This window comes from Carassius auratus, chromosome 33, assembly GCF_003368295.1.
Source record: "Carassius auratus strain Wakin chromosome 33, ASM336829v1, whole genome shotgun sequence".
In the NCBI taxonomy this organism is placed as follows: Eukaryota; Metazoa; Chordata; class Actinopteri; order Cypriniformes; family Cyprinidae; genus Carassius; species Carassius auratus.
In genome coordinates, this window is record NC_039275.1 from 4,214,051 (window position 1) to 4,233,439 (window position 19,389).

Sequence of the window (19,389 nt, forward strand, 5' to 3'; positions counted from 1 at the left end):
AACTTACATTAATCATTTATATGTGAAACAAATACACTAAATAAGGTTAAAACAGTAAAGTGAAGACATTTAATGAACGTTAACACTTTGTTCTTCCAGTAGCCCATTACTGCTGTATTAGCATTTAAAAATCATTGTTTAGAAATTTTCTGAGGAAATATCTTGCTGGTTAAAAGATCTTGAAAATGTTATAATTTTATTTACGTAAATGCATATTCACTTTACTTATTTTAGCAGGTGAAATAATGTTTATTTTTACAAAAATGCATCTCTTTAAAAAAAGCAAAATATTTTTTCTGCCAAAATATATTTAAAATTTTTTGTTTTATTTACACAAGTGAATATTCATTTTTGAAATGTAAATTAACTTAACTGATCAAATAATGTATTGTTTACTTCATTTTCAAAAACTTTTTTTTAATATATTTATTTATTTTAGGAAATGTAAATTATTTTATCTGTTAATATAATATCTTGAATTATTTCAATTACACAGATGTTGAAAATAACACTTTTTAAATAAAATTTTGTTTTATTTAAAAAATATATATACCCTTATTTTTCGGACTATAAGTCGCACCTGAGTATAAGTTGCATCAGTCCAAAAATACGTCATGATGAGATAAAAACATATATAAGTCGCACTGGACTATAATGCCACGTTTCCACCACAGGAACTTTAACCAGGAGCTAGGGACTTTGGCCTGGTACTCGGAGTGTTTCTACCGCAGGAACCAGGAACTAAATAAAGTTCCGGGTAAAAAAATGCCCCACAGAAAGTCCCTGCTGGCGAGGTGGTACTTTTTCAAAGTTCCGGAACTTTCGGGGGCGGGTTTTTTGTTGCTAAACATCCTGATTGGTTGAGTTCACGCAGCAATGGTTGAGTTCAACCACCATTTATTCGGATCATTTTCAAAATATTACTGTTATCGTGTATTTCAAGCGAGAATGTAGTTATTTAAAACTCAAATCTGTGGTTTATTTATATAGACAGCGCCTATTCAAAAATGTGTTTCGCCGATCTCGGAGACATGAGCTCCACGCAATCAGCGGGAGCTCAGTGATCATCTATCCGACAAGAAGCAGTCTCACCTCGACTAGACCTTCTGATATGTGCCGCTGGCTCTTTGTCTCTTTAGTGGCTAAACATAACATGTAATTCATTTTGGGTAAATCTAACAGGTTTTCTTTGGTCTGTATTATTATTTATATGTTAAAATGAAAATAAAAAAGGCAAATCTATATAATATTTAGTTTCATTGTAATGACTGTATATACACATTTCCCTGAACTAAGTATATTTCTGCAGCTGTTATTATGTTTACATGAAAACGAAAGGAGGCAGTGGTATTTGATATCCGATTTCATTTTATTGTAAATATACAGAGAGGAAAATTGCAGTAGCCAAAGCGAGCTGACTGAAGTTATGAAGTACGCTGCTGTTTGCAGAATTACCGGACTTGCGTCGTCGCGGACATCACACTCCCGAGTCGAATGCGCCAAGTCGAGGATGCACGACTATTGAGGATGCACATCCAAAATCAGTGTACTTTGTATTGAGAAACGCACGCAAACCTACGTCACCAGACTATTTGCCTAATCTTCCCGGTACTTTACACCGCGGTGGAAACACAGAAATCAACAGGTCTGGGGGGAAAAAAGTTCCTGGGAAAAAAGGTTCCTGGTACAAATGTTCTGGCTAATTTCGGTGGAAACGCGGCATAAGTCGCATTTATTTAGAACCAAGAACCAAGAGAAAACATTACCGTCTAGAGCCATGAGAGGGCGCTCTTCAGTGGTAGACTACAGACTACATGTCTTCAGTGTAGACTACAGGAGCACCGAGCAGCATAGAGCGCCCTCTCCCCACTGTAGACGGTAATGTTTTCTCTTGGTTCATTTCTCTCAGTTCATGTCAAATTAATTTTTATAAATAAGTCGCACCTGACTATAAGTCGCAGGACCAGCCAAACTATGAAAAAAAGTGCGACTTATAGTCCTGAAACAGGGTTTCTGCAGGGTTTAATCAGTCAAATTTAAGACTTTTTAAGACCTTTTTATGACCATTAGGATTTGAATTTTTATTTTTACGATAAATAACTTCAATTATTAAAATTCCTTTCAAAAGTCTTTTTTTATTATTGACTTTCATTAAAAGTAACAAGTTTTATTATTTAAAGAGTTATTCTATTATTTCTTAAGATTAAGAAACTGAAGCCTTCACCTTCTATTTCTTGAGTATCAAGAACACAGGAACACTTAACAATTGTAACATTGTAAAGTAACAATTATTTTATGGCATTACTTTCCAAAATAACAAGTGTTATTGGTGTTTGGTCACAGTATTAAACACCCACAGGCAGGACGTAGCTGGGGTCAGCGGGGACCTGGTGAAGGTTGTACCAGTGGGCCCTGTTTGTAATTGTTTAATTTGTATTTTCGTTCATTTTTATTTATTTTTGCTATTTACACAATGTTTAAGTTTTTTCAAGTTTGTAGGTGCAAAGGTACAGAAACCGAACAATTAAATGTAAAATAGCACTGGATAGTCTTCAATGTAAAAATTAAATATACAATCAAATCAGACACCTTGAATATTTCTCACATTATTAGTTTATTTGCTATTGCTTCTAAAATGGTTATAAAATATGACAAGAACTTAGAGTTAAACTCTGTCAGAACAAATTTGTCTTGATAATGTCATAACTTTGATAGAAATGTACGTAATCAACCAAAACTACAGACAACTGTTATTATGACAATATTTACACAACTATCAATACTTTGTTGACCAATTACCAAGCAATGCTTCATTTTGTTCAGACTGTGTTGTGAAAAGCTTGCATTAGCAATTCAGAAAAAAACACATAAGCAATGCCTGGTGCTTTATAAGATGCTGAGTAATTTTTGTTCCCAATTTTATATGTAGATAGATAAAATATTTATATCTATTTCACTAACAGTTCACTGTATGAAGATTCTTTGGGTATAATATGTCACAGTTTGCTTATACTCACTTACATAAATGTATTAGTGTCCTGTACCTACTGGTAAAATATGTATATCAAAAATTATATCTGGAGTCTGGATAATTTTTGGTTTGACTGTGCTTAAATTCTTGTTAAAACTACAAAGTAATGAAGTCAAGAGCAGTGAGTGATTTTTCTTTCATTTTCTTGGATTAACATTACAGCAGCCAGTAGCTAAATTAGGCGCTGTCACTTTAAGAGACGATGAACGCATCTTTTTCCTCAACTGTTTACTTTCACTTAAGAAATAACTGACAAATAAATACGTTTTTTCGAGCATGCTTTCCAAGGTGGGTATTTTGCCATATTTTGTATGTATTTGTCAGCACAAGAGCAAAAAGAAGCAAATTCGGTGTACAAACGTTTTGAGACGCCTTTCTCAGAGTGAGCCCTGAACACCGTGGTACTGAATTGGGCTCTTTCACATCCTTTTGTTTGTTCAAAACTGCGATTAGTATTTGTTCGTTAATGTGCCGGAGGGACCGTCAGTGATACGCGGCTCTCTCTTTCTCCACACCGAACACAGCGCGCGAGACCCGCTACTCAGTTCAGCTTTTCCGCATCTTATGTTTGGATGCTTGATACCGAGTGTTAGCGACGGGCTTGAGCCAGCTACTAAATGCACTGTCTTCGAGCCATAGATCGTTAAAGATACATTTTCCCATTGTGAGAGCCAGGATGATTTCAATTAATCTAAGCAGTGGCTCAGTATGACACAGTATGTTCGGAGTTCGCGCGGGTTTCTGTGAAAGTCCTTCTGATAAGTCTGTATGCTGCCGCATGGACCTTGTAGTTCTGGAACGCTGTGATACCAGTGTGAAACCACCGAGATTCCTCATACAGAACTACAACAGGTGAAACAAATGAATGCCATTTTTTCGCTGCGAGCGCATTTTGATGGAAGAAAAAATTAATGGACTAGCATATCAATTTAAGACGTGACTAAATGTTTTTTATGACCTTGTATGCAAAATCCAGACGTTTTTATGACTTTTTATGGCCATAAATTCTTATTGTTAAATTTATGACTTTTTATGACCCCGCGGAAACCCTGTGAAAAAACAGTATTCATTTATAAAAATGAATTTTTTTTTTAAAATATCAATTACTTTAGCTGTTGAAATTATTATATATTTTTTTTACATCTGATTTTATTTAAACAAATGCATATTCACTTGAGCCACAATCACACACTAAACCAAAAATACAACATTTCTGACAGATATAAGCAAAAACATATGGCCAGCGTTAAACATGCACTTAAATAAAAAAAAAAGCTTAATTTATATGCGAAAACAAGGACTTTTAAAAACAAATGAAGACATTTAATAAAAGTAAACAAAGTTTAAACAAACAGGCAAAAGAAAGCATACCCAGGTAGTGCAGTTCTTTAGGCATGAGAGTGACGCCGATGTGCAGGAAGACCTGTTTGATGCGTGGAGCAGCCAGAGGAGACTGAAGCAGGGGCAGAATAACCTGCAGGACTCCAGGAAGATGCATCCAGATGAGGGGAGGATGACGGGCCAGAGCCGCCTCCAGCAGACTGACCGCACACTGCAGCTCCAAGTCCAGCTGAGAGACAACAAGAGAGAAAGTGGTTGGTTTACGCTGAAGGCTGCGTCTCAGGTGACCTCTGGTACCTTATGACCTCTCACCTCCAGCAAGCGCTTGCGGATCCCCGACTCTTTCTCCAGCTGGCTCTGCATCATCTCCTTCTGCTTGCTGGTCAGCTGGAGCTCCTCTTTGATGCCTTTCTTCTTCTTGATCTCCTACAAGACAAACACAAGCTCAATCAGATGTGCAGTATAAAACTGAATGCACTGCAACATACGCTGTATCCCACAATGCAAAGTACTTGTTTCATTTCCAGTGTGACTGGTGAACTATAAATATAAGCCCAGATTTTTTATGTATTTTGATCTGACTGCCAAAAGTTTAGACAGGCTTATATATATAAAAAAAGGAAATAAAAATTCATTCATTCAGGTTTTTAATATCAAATCTTTAATTCTACCTCAATAAATTTAAAATAAATTATGATTTATTATACAAATATGCAAAGATATATTTTTATTCTACTAATTGTACATTATTATAATTAATAATTATATAATTATATACACATATATATGCTAAATAATAATAATAATATACAATAAATCGAACAGAAAATATGATAAAATTACATTAAATTATTACTGTATATTTTATTTATAAAACATACATGTTAGAATTACATAAAATGTTTATTATAAATTCAAGATATCTCAGTTATTAAATATATTTATAATTTAATTTATAATTTAACGCTTTGAGGATTAATAAAGGCGCATTACAAATAAAATGTATTAATTCATTTTTGTTTTTCATCATAATAAACACTAAATTAGTAGTATTATTTCTATTTGAGTGGATCATGTGTTGTAGTTCTCTCTCACCTCCTGAAGCTCCAGTTCAATGATCTGCTCTTTGAAGGAATACGCCTTATTCTCTCTTTTAATGTTGCCTTTCTTTGTGCTCTCCTGCTGAGCGCTGTCAATAATGAGACAACAACGTTTACAACAATCCATGCGATTCTCATTCCTTCATCTCGATCTTGTTCAGCTGACTTTACCTCATAATGATGCTCTTGTCGTAAAGTTCTCCCTCCGGTGTTTGCATGATGGCATACTCCTGACGCGTCACCAGCCTCAGCGCCGGATTGGACAAGCGCTGGGTCACATGATCCATGACACGAGGCAGCAGTCTGGTGGGAGACAGCACCGACAGAGAACCGACCGCATTCTGAACGGCCTACGACAAGAGAGAGAGAGACAACGTCAACCAGAATCCAAAATAAATCTGTCTGAATCTGGAGAAACACTACAAGCTATTAAATAATCATATTTAAAAAGTTAACACAAAATGAAAAGTTAAAGATGCACCGAAATTTCAGCTGATGAAAATGGCATTTAATTTTTTTTTGGGATGTAGTATACTTGTATTATACGACTATCCATTATTTGTATAATTAAACAAACAAACAATCTGTGCATTCTAATTTGTTGCATAGAACTGAATAAAAATAATATATTTATATTTAATATGAATATATCTTCTGCCCAATTTTATTTTACTTTTAATAAAAGTGTGGTCGTTTTATTGGTTTGCAATTTTTCTAAATGTAGTATTATTAATTATTGAGTTAAATTAAAAAGTCTTACAAAATTATTTTAGATTATTTAATAAGATAATAAAATAATTATTAAAAAGCAATTTTGGAATTTTCAGTTTAGGCCTAGAATTTTCACTTTGGTGCATCCCTAAAAAAGGTAATTTAAGGTAAGGTAAAGGTAACTTTTTAAAATCAGATTTTTCAGAATTATCAGTTTACATTAGTAGCAATTCAGTTCTTTTGATCACATCATTCAATAAAAGATTAAAAAGGCAACTGTGACTTTCTCACAAAAAAACAAAAAACTAAATGATCTGAGGAAAATAAAATAAAAATAAAGTCAGAACTGCAGATATAAACTCAGATTTGTGGGATATAACCCTGAATAAGAATTATGAGATGTAAACTTGCAATTTCGCGTTTATATCTCCCAAATCTTTACTAATATCTTGCGATTCTGAATTTTCATGTTACAGTTCTGCATCTATATTTCACATTTCTGACTTTCTCTCTCAGAATTTGAGTTTATATCTTACGATTCTGGCTTATATCTCACAATTCAGTCTTTTGTCATAATTTTGAGAAATAAACTCACAATTGTGAGAAAAAAAAATGCATCGTGAGATAAACAGTCACAATTACCTTTTTTATTTTGAACCCCATGGTGGAAACAAGCTTCCATAGATATATCATAAACAGTTAATAAAAAATACTAATCATTAACCATAATAGACTCTGCTTAGCTTGAAAATACAGATAAAATATTTACAGTATTGCATTTGATTAAATCATGCATTTTAATTTTAGTTAATCAATATAATTACTATTACATCAATATAACACTTAATACATGATCGCTCAAAAGTAGGAGTTTTTATGGTGGTATAAAACCATATTCGATGTGCATGAAAACATTTAACTAAGACTAAATTCAGGTTATATTTAGAAGGGAGAGGCTATTATGTGAGTCTAGGTGAGCATAAGTCTAAATGGACGTCCATAACATGTGGAGTCCCACAAGGCTCAATTCTTGCACCGCTCTTGTTCAGCCTGTATATGCTTCCACTGAGTCAAATAATGAGAAAGAACTAAATTGCCTATTGAATGAGCACTGTGCTATGTCCGAACTGATTGCACTATAATTTTACAGTTTTTATAAAATCATTTTCTAACTGTTTTTAAATTGATTTTAAGTAAACGTTGTAATCATTTTAAAAGTTTTAAAATTGCTTGTTTTATTTTTTGTTATTTTTCATGATTATTTTACTTCCTTTTATGTAAAGCACTTTGAATTACCGTTGTGTATGAAATGTGCTATATAAATAAACTTGCCTTGCCTAAATTAAATTTTAAACTTAAATTTTTGGGTGACCTGTCCTTTGCACATATTGCTGCAGCTTTGTAAAACGATTTTGCTAAAAAAACAGAGCTGGATAATTAAACACAGCCGGTCAGACCTGATTATCTGTGTTAGCTTCTAACAGGAGTGGCAGGATCTTCTCCAGGTGTTTATCGATGAATTCAGCTGCGTCCAGCTTCATGGTGGACAGCAGAGAAGGCCACATCTCAGACCTGACGGCCACTGAAAGAGAAAGAGCCCGGTTAACACAGGATTCAGCAAAAGCTGCTGGAATAACTCCTGAACGGACGCCATCAGACAGACGAACCGATGGACGGATGATGGGTCACGATGAGCAAATCCAAGGCCAGTTTCTCAGTCTCGGCCGGGTCGTTCCACTGAGCTGCCACCGAGCAGATAACGCTCAGAGCGTCCAGCAGGATCCGCGGGGCGATGTAAGAGCGGCCCATCTCTGTAAGCTCGCCCGTCTCCGTATAAACCACGTCTGACGGCAGAATCTGAGTCGAGAGACAGAAAAATGAGTAAATTCTGAACACATCAGTGTGAATTGAATTCCTCGTCAATCCCTCACCTTGTGTTTGTTGATGACGACACGCAGTTCTCCCAGAAGGCCGTGGGCCAGACTGGAGCCGCCCAGTGAGGACAGGAGTTTCTTCACGGTCTGCTGAGCACGCTTTCGCACACGCCACAGACGGGAGAGCAGCGCCATCACTGTGGCCTGATGGTACATCCTGAGGACAGCAGACAAGCGTTTGAGTCACATGATCACTTCTGCATTCATGAAGTTAAGATTCTGCACTACTGTTGAAAGTCAAAATTTACCCCCTATTTACTTTCTTAACAAATATTCCTGGTCTTTTTGTGAAAACATAAGATTATACATTATTGTATATAAACATGTACGTTTTCAGAATATGTGCGTTCACATTTAATCTTCTGGCAGAAGCTTTTATCCAAAGTGACGTACACATGAGGACAACAGAAGCAAAAGAGCATCAAAATATATTCAGTCGAACGCAGTAAACACAGCAAGCCTCTTTTTTTAAATAGATAGAATTGAAAGAGCAAGTGTCAGAGGGTCAAGATTTGTTATATACAATAAATAAAAGCAATTAAGTAGATAGAATAGAAAATTAAATAGAGCATGCTAGTGTTAGAGGGTCAACTGTTTTAGAATAAATAAAATAAAATAAGTAGATAGAATAGAAATAGAATTGAGGAGCAAGTGTTCGAGGGTCAGATTTGTTATATACACTAAATAAAAAAATAAGTAGATAAATAGAAATTAAATAGAGTGCTAGTGTTAAAGTGTCAAGTGATTTATAATAAATAGAAATTAAGCAGATAGAATAGAAATAGAATTGAGGAGCAAGTGTTAGAGGGTCAAGATTTGCTATATACAATAAAAGAAATTAAGCAGATAGAACAGAAACAGAATTGAAGTGCAAGTGTTAGATTGTCAAGATTTGTTATATACACTAAATAAAAGAAATTAAGTAGATAGAATAGAAATAGAATTGAGGAGGAAGTGTTCGAGGGTCAGATTTGTTATATACACTAAATAAAATAATAAGTAGATAAATAGAAATTAAATAGAGTGCTAGTGTTAAAGTGTCAAATGTTTTATAATAAATAAAATAAAATAAGCAGATAGAATAGAAATAGAATTGAGGAGCAAGTGTTAGAGGGTCAAGATTTGTTATATACACTAAACAAAAAGTAGATAAAATAGAAATCAAATAGAGTGCTAGTGTTAAAGTGTCAAATGTTTTATAATAAATAAAAGAAAATAAGATAGAATAGAAATTTAAATAATAAATAAAAATTAGTAGATAGAATAGAAATTTAATAGAGTACTAGTGTTAAAGGGTCAAGATTTGCTATATACACTAAATAAAAGAAAATGAGTAGATAGAATAGAAATTAAAGAGATTGTGCTAGTGTTAGAGGATCAAATGTTTTATCTAGAATTATAAGAAAATAAGCAGATAGAATAGAAATAGAATTTAGGAGCAAGTGTTAGAGGGTCTAGATTTTTGTCACTTTGGACAAAAGCATCTGCAAAATGACTAAATGTAAATATATAATAAAAAGGCAGATCGAATAGAAATATAATGGGGAGTTCTAGTTTTAAAGGGGTTAAATGTTTTATAATGAATAATAAAGAAAGAAGATAAAATAGAATAAAGAATTCTAGTGTTAGAGGGTCAAGCATGTTATAATAAGATAAACAAGTAGATAGAATAGAAATAGAATAAAGTGTGCTGGTGTCAGGTCAAGTTGTGTTTACACATAATAAATAAGAAAACAAGTAGATAGAATAGAAATAGCAAAGAATGCTAGTGTTAGAGGGTAAAGTTTCAAATATTTCATTAAAATGCTAACTTTCTTTTGCTTTAATAACATTATTATACATCCCTCTGGAATATTTTAATGTGATTGCTTGCATTGTTACAGTTAACTAAAATTAATTATAAAAATAGTTTTATTAATAGAAATAAAACTGAAATAAAACGAAAATCTTAAAATTAAATCAACAAAACAGTAAGTGGTTTCAGTGAAACTCTTTTAGGGTCACACGATTCCATTAAACATTAGTTTGCATATCATGGTCAACTTTAAGTGATCCTAGTGATGAAATAAACAAATGTGAATTAGAACAAAAGGAAATAATAGTTCCTAAATTTAATGGAAAATGATATTCTATGCAAAGCATCTCAGGGGAATGGTGGGGACTCACTGAGACTTGCTGTTGTTGAGTCTCTGTGGCTGATCCAGGAACAGTCTTTCACACAGCAGCAGGACAGTGCACAGAGCTGAGGACACAGGACATGGTTAACACTTCGGAGATATAGCACTACTTCAATCAATACAACTGAAACAGAAATAATATAAAAACTAAAAATATCAAAATAAAAGTTAATAGACATATATAAATGACAATGACGCTGGTATTTATCTGTGTTACTAGACCCTTTCATCTCAGTCTCCTCTAAAAATAGGTTTGTTTTATTAAAGGTACATTTCACCATTAGTTCTTTTCAATACTAATCAAACCAATCAAAAGAGCAACAAAATATATTTAGTCGAACACCGTAAACGGCAAGCTTTTTTACATTTTAATTTTTTTTTTTTATAGAATAGAAATTGAATAGAGAATGCTAGTGTCAGAGGGTCAAGATTTGTTATATACAATAAATAAAAGAAAATAAGTAGATAGAATAGAAGTTAAATAGAGTGCTAGTGTTAGAGGGTCAAATGTTTTAGAGTAAATAAAAGAAAATAAGCAGATAGAATAGAAATTGAATAGAGAATGCTAGTGTCAGAGGGTCAAGATTTGTTGTACAATAAATACAAATTAGTAGATAGAAATTGAATAGTGCTAGTGTTAGAGGGTCAAGATTTGCTATATACACCTAATAAAAGAAAATAAGTAGATTAAATAGAAAATAAAGAGAAAGTGCTAGTGTTAGAGGGTCAAATGTTTTATTAAATAAAATAAAATAAGCAGATAGAATAGAAATAGAATTGAGGAGCAAGTGTTAAAGAATATTTTCCATACTCTAAAAGTCAATGGCTATGTCAACAATCATATCCTTTTTTTGTGTTCAACAGAAAAAAGAAACTCATACAGGTTTGGAATAAGTTGAGGGTGAGTAAATGACAGAAACTTCATTTTGGGGCGATCTGTCCCTTTTTTCCCCTCATGCACTTATACTGGTTCTATCAGAGAACTGGAGAGCTTCTGACCTTCTTCGCTGGCCTGAGAGAGGAACTTGTCTGTAGTGAACAGAGGCTTCTTTTCATCCAGTATCAGGTTCCAGAAGGACGCCAGCTTCGCTTCTGAAGACACAGAGGAACGTGAAGATCAACATCTCCAGCATGAGACACAGGAAAACTGTTATCAGTCTCAGTGTGAACGCTCACCGGACACAGAGTCCAGCAGAGACAGCCGACACAGCAGCACAGAGGCGGCCACGCCTTCAGACAGCAGAGCATGCTGGGTATTCTGCACAGCAGCTTTCTCCACCGTCTGGATGAGGAGAGGCAGGAACTCCACCGCCTGATTGAGAGCATCGCCTGAACAGAGTCACAAACGCTGTTCATTCTGACTAAACTTCAGCAGCAGGAGGATAAAGCTGAAGTGTCCCAGCAGCCCGACTGACCTTTGAAAGCCCCGATCATGGCCTGAAGATATGCATGACGCACAAGAGACGTGGAGGTCTTGAGGGTGAAGGCTTTTTTAAACCATTCTCTCAACTCTGAGGTCACGTCCACCGTCAAACGGCTCGTCCACTGAGATAAAACAGACACTGCATGCACCAGCGTCCCCTCGTGGACTACACACACACACACACACACACACACACACGAGGAGAGAGAGGGAAACAATCGGCAGATATTGGGTTTTTAATTAATACATGTTTTAGAAATTTAAGACCATTTAAGATTGTCTCATGTAAATCAATCAATTTTGCAACAAGTGAAAAATTATATTAAGTTAATATTATATATAAAATAAAATCGGGTAAAAATATTTCCGAAATGTTTTGTCAATATTTGACTTTAAATATTTACTTGAAGTCCTGTCAAAATTGTGAGTTATTAAAATTAATCTTTTTTAATATTGAAGTTATTAATCATTTCAAAACAACAGATTCACATGTTAACGGTTCTCTGATGAGCTAGGCGGTAAAATGTTTAATCTTTTTTAGATTTTTTATTTATTTTGAGCATTAATTTTTTTTATCTGATTGCACAGTTTTTTTTTATGAATTGCACAGTATTTATGTAACCCAAAATGATTGCATTGTCTTAATTTCATTTTTAACTCAATTTTTAAATAATTTTCAAAGGCTGGTTTTATTTTTGTGATTATACCTTTATGATTATTTTACTTTTTTTTTAATGTAAAGCACTGTGAATTACCATTGTGTACCAAATGTGCTATATAAATAAACTTGCTTTGCCTAATTTGGCATTTAAATTTATGCATTCAGCAGGCACCATTTTTTTCTAAAAATAGCTTAAAAGGAATAAAAGATTAGGAAGATTCTTTTTTTAATGAGGGTTATTTTACATATGATTTAATTAATTTTTAGCTCTTTAAAAAACAAACCCCCTGCTATTCCTTCACAAAATTACAATTTATGAAAGCAATCTCAAGCATGAATGAATCGGCATTAAAAATGCATATTAAAAAAGTAATTTTTTTTATGTACATTTAAAAAAAAAAAAACACTGTTTCTCACCTTCCTGTTGCAGGTAAGGAATGAACATCACAGCCACGCTGGAGCTCAGAGACTGAGAGGAAGAGCCAGAGACGGCATGATGACTGCAACCTCCGATTCCTGATTCAAAATCACACAGAGACCATGCTCAAGATGACAGCAGGCAGATACATGAGCGCAAAAGACTCACAGATTCATGCAGAAGTGAGAATGAGACTTGGGAGCTGTGCTGGAGGGATGATTTTTTTAACAAAGCGTTTCTTTGCATTTAAAAAAAAAAGTGGAATGGACAAAAGTTGAACTTAACTAAAAAATGCAGCGTTCATTTGAGAGACGCTGCAAAAGATGCAGAGCAACAGACAAAGATGCAGCGGAAGTTTACATAGGAAAATAATCAAATGCAGTGCAGTCGAATGCAAAAACACATTTCCTTACGCAAATTAGCAGTGGTAAAAGACTTTCAAGAGACTTTCATCCTTGTACACTCTGATTGTCTTGAAATAAAGAATACAAATGCTCTGTAAAACCATGTATGTAGTGCACTGACCCAACAAACGAACGTCTGAGAGAGACAGAAAGACCAAATATTCACCTGACAGGACGCTCATCTTCTGGGCCACAACAGTGAGCTTCCCCTCGGAGCCTGAGCAAAAAACAAGCCAGAATGAGTCCTGATCACTCGCTTTACTAAAACAATACTTTTCGTGATTTTTCCCATGACTTCAAAGCAATTAACCATTTGACTGAGCTTACTAGTGTGTTTTTCCATGCATGTCTGGTTTCAAACCTTATAATTCATAAATTCAAATGTTTATCACTGTATATTTTCTTTGTTACACTGTAAAAGAATATTACTTTTCTGCACTTTTGCTTACAGATGATTTGACCTCTTTTAAGCTGCTTTGAAACAATCTGTATTGCTTAATGCATTATACATATAAAATGACAAAGCTTGTTTAACCCTCATAATGCATTTAAAATCTGCATATGATTTCTGCTGTTTTATAAAACAGTCATAAAATTGTTATTAACCTTAACATTAAAGAGCGAATGAGAGAGGATATATATTATTTCTTCAAATGTATGAATCCTACATATTTCTAACAAAACAACTTAAATATTATTCTGTTAAATTTTCAAACATAATAAATTAATTTTATTAGAATAAACTTTTACTTTAAGATTTAAAAAAAAAAGTTTTTACATGCTTCAATGGTTGGTCAATAGGTGTACATATATATATTTTTATCAATAAAATCAATCTACAAAAATGTGTGAGATATGGGGAAAGGATGAAATATATTTTACAATTGCTTTATGACACTAATATAACATCATATTAGTGTTGTCAAAAAGCCCAGTACTTCGGTACCAAGTCGGTACTAAAAAAATGAACCAGGTACCAGGTTTCTTTAAGTACCGGTGGTACCGAGTACCCGCTCAACCCGGTTCTTGACGCACACAGCGCTATGATTTCCGTGAAGCAGAAAACGCAGAAGGAATGTCAAAATCCAGTCATGAAAATGAAACTTACATTTTAATATGGACAATCATGGAATGTGTCAAAGTTTGCATAAATTAATAAAATCAAATCTCTGTATGGACCAATATCTTTAAATGTTAAGCCGCAAAAGTTGGTTGAAATATAAATCCTGCATGTTCTGCGCGTCTCTGTGTGAATGAATGAATGAATAGCAGGGACATGTGGGTTTGTTTACTACATAGATGAAGCGCGTGACGCTTGCAGTAATTTCAGCATCTGCCGTCTCAATGGAGGACATAAATACATAAACTACATCACCAGAACTGTTCTGAGTCACTTCACAAGCATTTTACCATTTCATCTGAGTAAAATCAGTGTTAAAATAAAAGTAGCCCGTCAAAATAAAAGTTAATTTTTACATAAAGGCATTGTGCTAGATATTACTATTATTTAGTAGAATGTATGTGATACTGCTACTACTGTGGGAAAAATTAATAAAACTATTTTTTAAAGAAATAAATCAAATTTTTTTCCATGTTTAAAATTTAAATATTTACATTTCATTAATTAAAAGACTAATTAAATTTGGGTGAATCTTGTTTACCGTTTTTCATAATTATATTACTTGTTGAAAAACTTTAAACATAATTGTAAATAAGTTTAAAGAATGGTATTGGTTTTATTTTTAGAGATAAAAAGTTTTTTTTTTTTTTGTGTTTTGCTTTGGTACCGAGAACCGTGGATTTTCACTGGTATCGGTACCGAATACTGAAGTTTTGGTACCGTGACAACACTACATAATATAATTAAACAGTATTTTTGATACATAACCAGCTCCAAAATGACCTGAACACGAAGCGTGTTTTTAAAAACAGTTATGGCTCTCAGAAACAAAAAAGAAAAAAATGAGTGATTTTTGAAGGTTTTAAAGCACTTGCAAAATTCCCTTACTATTCACTGTTGTATTTTTTAAATGTATTTTTTTGTTTAAAAATAGACCTGAATGTGGTATAAGGGTTAAAGTAAGTTTTACTCCACACTAATATCTCAAACAACAATAACTACTAGTGTTGTCAGAAGACCCGGTACTTCGGTACCAAGTCGGTACTAAAAAAAAATAAAATTTCTTTAAGGTTTCTTTATGTACCGGTGGTCAACCCGGTTCTTGACTCATACAGCGCTATGATTTCCGCGAAGCAGGAAACTCGACCGGAATCTCAAAATCCAGTCATGATAATAAAACTTACATTTTAATATGGACAGTCAAGGAATTTGTCAAAGTTAGCAAAGTTACCACCCCAAGGATTATTTGCAGTGGGTACTGGGTACTATTTATTTAAATGCAGAATGTAAATTCACAATAGTTTAAGAAGTGAAAAAAAGTGCAGCACATGCTGCAGCCACAGTTTTGCGTCTCTGAGCAACATTAAAGTGTTTCGTTCCTGAATGAATCAACCATTTAAATGATTCGGTTCAATCGCAATGACTCACTTATTAACAGTGACTCGCTGCCACCTATTGGCGGTTTTAATTTCACATTTTATGGAACCTTTTCATTTTTTTAATAATTTCAAACATCAGTTTTCAATGTTTTATCTTTAAAATATCAAAACATTATTTATTCATTTGTAACTGTAGGCTTAAGTATCCCATGTCCCACTGAGCTGCATTAAACAGTGTGTAAAAACATCTAAATGGCACTTCAGATGCAGCTTCTGTTTTATCTGCATTGCAAAGGTCAATTTTGTTGATAATGATTGCATTTGCTTGGTAAAAGCCCAAATGCAAGTATTTGACCTAAAAGATGGTGCACACTTTTAGAAACAATGGTGTAAAGGTAAAAATAAAATAAAAAATCAGATGTCAGCACAATTAAAAATAAGATATCAGCACAATAACACTCAGCAAAATAGTCTAATTATCTTCATCGATAAAATCATAGAACTCACAGAGATATAACTTTTTGTCTATATTGCAAACCCTTATTTTTTTTTTTCTTCTTTTAATGTGCCACCCCAAAAATTTACTGTGGCCTCATTTGGCCTCCCCTGTTAAAATTTTCTGGGGGCGCCACTGATCAAATCTCCATAAGGACCAGTAACTGTAAATGTTAAATCTGAATCCTGCAATTTCTGCACGTCTCTGTGTGAATGAATGATTTGTTTACTACATAGACTGAAGCGCGTCTCAATGAGGACATAAATACATAAACAACAGCACCAGAACTGTTCTGAGTCACTTCACAAGCATTTTACCGTTTCATTTTGAGTAAAACCAGTGTCAATTTAAAGGTATTCATGGCAACCCGTCAAAATAAAAGTTCATTTTTACATAAAGGCATTGTGTTAGAAATATTACTATTATTTAGTAGAATGTATGTGATACTGCTACTACTGTTGAAAAAATTAATAAAACTTTTTAAAGAAATAAATAACACAATATTTCTTCCATGTTTTAATTTTAATAGCAAATACCCTTTACTTACCAAAAAATAAAATGTGTTTAAATTTCATTAATTAAAAGACAAATTAAATTTGGGTGAAATTTGTTTACTGTTTTTCATAATTATATTACTTGTAGAAAAACTTTAAAACACAATTGTAAATAAGTATAAAGAATTTTATTTTATTTTTTTATTAGCAAATTTTTGTGTTTTGCTTTGGTTCAGTGACAACACTAATAACTAGCCAATTAAATAAACAGAATAAAGCTATAGTGTTTTATATTTGCATGCTCCATGTCCACTGAAGCCAGTAAAAGCATGCACTGACCTCCGAGGATGCTGAAGAGGTGTTTGACGAGGTCCTGGACGGCGCTGGGGTCACTGCACTGCTGGGACAGATTCTGGAGGGCCGTCACCGCCTGCTCCATCAGCTCTGGGTTATTGGCCTTCAGCTGACCTGAAACACACCAAACCACATCAAACATGCACACGCCGCCTCAGACGAACATCACTCACACTGACGAGAGCACTCACTGGAGATGCCCTTCCCGATGTCCAGCGCGTACTGACTCAGATCAAGAGTGAGGGACGCCAGCATGCAGGAGAGCGCTGGAGAGAAGAGAGAGGTGCACACATAAGACTTCAGATTACACAGAGTTTTTAGTAATAAGTAATAGCTTGTTAATTCTTGGTAGAGAATAAGATTAAACATTAAGTAAATACATATATATTCCTGCAACTGAATCTGTATTTTTTTTTTTTTTTTTAGCATTTCTAGAAACAAAAAGCAATCATCAGTGGATTGTCAGAAATATAACTTTTTTGCCAAGTACTTAAAATAAAACTTAACTGAAATAACACACGCACACGTATACACACACACACACCACACACACACGTGTACAGACACAGACACAGACACACACACACACACACACACACACACACACACACACACACACACACACACACACGTGTACAGACACAGACACAGACACACACATACGTGTACAGACACAGACACACCACACACACACACACGTGTACAGACACAGACACACACACACACACGTGTACAGACACAGACACACACACGTGTACAGACACAGACACACACACACGTATACAGACACAGACACACACACACACACACACACACACGTGTACAGACACAGACACACACACGTGTACAGACACAGACACACACACACACACACACACACGTGTACAGACACAGACACACACACACACACACACACACACGTGTACAGACACAGACACACACACACACACACACGTGTACAGACACAGACACACGTGTACAGACACACACACACACACGTGTACAGACACAGACACACACACCACACGTGTACAGACACAGACACACACACACACGTGTACAGACACAGACACACACACGTGTACAGACACACACACACACACGTACAGACACACACACACACACACGTACAGACACACACACACACACACGTGTACAGACACACACACACACACACGTGTACAGACACACACACACACACACGTGTACAGACACACACACACACACACGTGTACAGACACACACACACACACACACGTGTACAGGACACACACACACACACACACGTGTACAGACACACACACACACACAGCCACACACGTGTACAGACACCACACACACACACACACACACGTGTACAGACACACACACACACACACACACGTGTACAGACACAGACACACACACACACACGTGTACAGACACAGACCACACACACACACACACAACCACCACACACGTGTACAGACACAGACACACACACACACCACGTGTACAGACACAGACACACACCACACACACCACGTGTACAGACACAGACACACACACACACACACACACGTGTACAGACACAGACACACACACACACACGTGTACAGACACAGACACCACACACACACGTGTACAGACACAGACAACACACACACACACGTGTACACGACACAGACACACACACACACACGTGTACAGACACAGACACACACACACACACGTGTACGACAACAACACACACACACACACACAACGTGTACAGACACACACACACGTGTACAGACACACACACACGTGTACAGACACACACACACACGTGTACAGACACAGACACACACACGTGTACAGACACACACACACACGTGTACAGACACACACACACACGTGTACAGACACGTGTACAGACACACACACACGTGTACAGACACACACACACGTGTACAGACACAGACACAACACACGTGTACAGACACAGACACACACACGTGTACAGACACAGACACACACACGTGTACAGACACAGACACACACACACACACACACACACGTGTACAGACACAGAACACACACACAACGTGTACAGACACAGACACACACACACACACACACGTGTACACACACACACACACACACACGTGTACAGACACAGACACACACACACACGTGTACAGACACAGACACACACACACACGTGTACAGACACAGACACACACACACACACACGTGTACAGACACAGACACACACACCACACGTGTACAGACACAGACACACACACACACACGTGTACAGACACAGACACACACACACACACACGTGTACAGACACAGACACACACACACACACGTGTACAGACA

The 19,389-nt window shown here is 35.4% G+C and overlaps 1 protein-coding gene across 1 annotated transcript in view; it reads right to left on the bottom strand.

Moving 5' to 3' along the window:
• LOC113052785 (eIF-2-alpha kinase activator GCN1-like) overlaps positions 1 to 17,310 on the bottom strand; it is a 45,016-nt gene extending 27,706 nt beyond the window's left edge. Inside the window, exons 1-15 of the mRNA XM_026217234.1 lie at positions 17,235 to 17,310; positions 17,029 to 17,157; positions 13,367 to 13,417; positions 12,796 to 12,894; positions 11,710 to 11,883; positions 11,471 to 11,623; positions 11,294 to 11,386; positions 10,284 to 10,359; positions 8,115 to 8,274; positions 7,851 to 8,040; positions 7,641 to 7,765; positions 5,644 to 5,822; positions 5,468 to 5,561; positions 4,685 to 4,798; positions 4,403 to 4,601 (exon numbers count right to left, since the gene is read on the bottom strand). Of these exons, the coding sequence (XP_026073019.1) occupies positions 4,403 to 4,601; positions 4,685 to 4,798; positions 5,468 to 5,561; positions 5,644 to 5,822; positions 7,641 to 7,765; positions 7,851 to 8,040; positions 8,115 to 8,274; positions 10,284 to 10,359; positions 11,294 to 11,386; positions 11,471 to 11,623; positions 11,710 to 11,883; positions 12,796 to 12,894; positions 13,367 to 13,417; positions 17,029 to 17,157; positions 17,235 to 17,298 (1,900 nt within the window). The 5' untranslated portion in view covers positions 17,299 to 17,310. The remainder of the gene's footprint in view (positions 1 to 4,402; positions 4,602 to 4,684; positions 4,799 to 5,467; positions 5,562 to 5,643; positions 5,823 to 7,640; positions 7,766 to 7,850; positions 8,041 to 8,114; positions 8,275 to 10,283; positions 10,360 to 11,293; positions 11,387 to 11,470; positions 11,624 to 11,709; positions 11,884 to 12,795; positions 12,895 to 13,366; positions 13,418 to 17,028; positions 17,158 to 17,234) is intronic.
• Positions 17,311 to 19,389: the final 2,079 nt, after the last annotated feature.